This window comes from Lactuca sativa, chromosome 5 (assembly GCF_002870075.4).
Source record: "Lactuca sativa cultivar Salinas chromosome 5, Lsat_Salinas_v11, whole genome shotgun sequence".
Taxonomy (NCBI): Eukaryota; Viridiplantae; Streptophyta; class Magnoliopsida; order Asterales; family Asteraceae; genus Lactuca; species Lactuca sativa.
The window spans coordinates 368,336,712-368,339,137 of record NC_056627.2 but is presented as its reverse complement, the minus strand read 5'-3'; the positions used below and the strand labels follow the sequence as shown (position 1 = coordinate 368,339,137).

Sequence of the window (2,426 nt, the reverse complement as noted above, 5' to 3'; positions counted from 1 at the left end):
GATAATTTATTTTTTTGAGAGCCTTTGTCAATGTCGAGCAGAGAAAAGAGTTTGATGAATAAGGCGTATGTGATAACTCTTCAGTTCCGGTCCATTAAATCTGATTCCGGTTTTTTTACATATCCAGTTCCAAAACTCGGAATACCCGGACCCGTTGGATCCGTACCCGAAATACCTAGAACCCAGATAAGACTAATTTTGGAACCCAATACCTTGACCATTTAAACATTTTTCGGTTATACCGGTTCTGGTTCCGATCCGATTTTTCCGGTTTTATAACTAATCCCTAAGTGGAGACCAAGTAGTTGCACTCATATAGCCTAACTTCCATTCTTCCATCGTATCAAAAGTTATGTTGCATTAAATTTCGAAATGTTTTAAGAAAGTTATAGATCATATATCTTTGCAATATACAAGTTCCCCGAAAAAAGGGTCGAAAAGATCTAATGGTTTCTGATAAGTAATCTATTTCGGTGAATATTAAGACTATAAAGTATAAACTATACATCAGATTACATACTTGTTAATAAGCTCTTTTTATCTTGCGAATAATTCTTAAAGGAATCTAAATCATCAAAAGGAACCGAAAGAGACTTCATGCTAGCTTTTGCTCCATGACCGATTAACAGCATCGCCACCTGAACATGCCCTCCCTCCACCGCCCTATGAAGCGGCGTGTACCCACTACCATCCACCACATCCACCCGACCACCATGATTCAGCAATACCTTCACCCCTTCAAAACAACCCTTAAAAGCCGTTTTATGCAACGCCGTCCACCCATTCTGATCCCTTCCGTTCACCTTCGCACCTTCTGCTAAACAATTCTTCATTCCATTCACATCTCCTTTTCTTGCTGATCGATGTAAAACATCTCCCAAATGTAACATATCGTAAAGATCTGTATGCTCGTTTTCAACTGCAAGATCGAATGCAGTCTTTCCTTCTTTAGTTACCGCATATTTCACATAACTGATACAGTTTAGCAGGAATTCAACCGCTTCTGAATGACCTTCCATAGAACAGCAATGGAGGGCAGTCCAGCCGTTGTGATCGGCTAAATCGGGGTCGCTTCCTAAAGTAATCAAGAACTCAAGTACTTCAATATAGCCATGACATGCAGCAACATGAAGAGGTGTTTGACCTTCTGAATCAATCGAATTCACATCGATATCTAAGTAACCCATACACAAAACTTCCATTAAATCCACCCGGTTTAAAGAAGCTGCAGTGTGCAAGAGTCGGTCGTTTCGATGATCAATCACACAACCAGACTCCATCAAAATCCGAACCGTGTCCAGATCTCCAGATCTGACAGCCAGCGACATCACGGAAACACCATCAGAATCCCGGTTGTTAACATCGGCTCCGGCGTCGAGCAGAGAGGACACAACGTAGGAGTTCCCGTTCATAGCAGCGGATCTCAGTAAACAAGTGAGCTGTGACTCTTCGCACAACGAAATGGCTTTTGATAAAGTAAATGCGATTTCTAGGGTTTTGGAAGAGGAAGATGAGATCAGGTGTTCGATTACGTGAGTCCCAACAAAGGAGATCGGAATCGTGACGTCCTTAAAGATATGCGGGCCATGTTTGGAGAACAGTCTCCTGAGATCTTCCTGGTTGGCTTTTCCGGTCGGCAGCATGGATGACCGGACAAGAACGTTGTCCGGTGGGGTTGAGAGCGGCGGATGATCGGACGGTTTAGACAGGATGAGAGTGAAAGAAGCGGTGCCGAGAGGAGGAATGATGGAGAACTGATGGATGAAGGAGAGGAGCGATGGGTTTGTAGTGTTGAGAGAGACAGCAACGGACATGGTGTGCATGAGATTGGTTAATCTGAAGGTTGTAGAACACTTCTGACCTCTGGTAAACACCATGTTCACCTCCTTCACATCTGCTTTAACCAGTCTGTCCATTGCCTTAATTCAGGCAAGTTCTGAATCTTCTTTACCTCTGATCAGAATAAGAAAGATGGAAATGGGAGTTTCTTTCTTTCTTTATTACATCATGGTCATTACCTTATGGAGAATAGTTTAAGTTTAATTTTCGAATTAATAATCATCATCTTCATCTCATCTCATAGAATAATATAAAGATAGTATGCACTAGTTTGACATTTAGGAAGATGGTTGGAAGAAGGAGAGCGATTGAATACAGAAATTTAAATCTAAAAGAAGTACGTATATTATGACATATTGAAGAAAGTCTTGACTAATAATAATTTTAGAAGTACATTACTGACTTTGCAAAAATCAAATACTTGTGATGAAACATGATAACTAAAATACATAGTGAACAATTAGTACAAGAATACTTTTAGGGGTAGAATTATTGAGAAGGGACCACTAGAAAAGAAATATGGAAAAATTGTAAGTTAAGACAAACTAATTTGTTATTATATGCAACAATATTATTATATAACTATA

The 2,426-nt window shown here is 40.0% G+C and overlaps 1 protein-coding gene across 1 annotated transcript; it reads right to left on the bottom strand.

The window, feature by feature from the left end:
* Positions 1–338: 338 nt before the first annotated feature.
* LOC111892936 (protein VAPYRIN-LIKE) lies at positions 339–2,191 on the bottom strand. The gene has a single exon (XM_023889013.3). The coding sequence runs from the start codon at positions 1,914–1,916 to the stop codon at positions 513–515; it is 1,404 nt and encodes a 467-aa protein (XP_023744781.2). The 5' UTR covers positions 1,917–2,191; the 3' UTR covers positions 339–512.
* Positions 2,192–2,426: the final 235 nt, after the last annotated feature.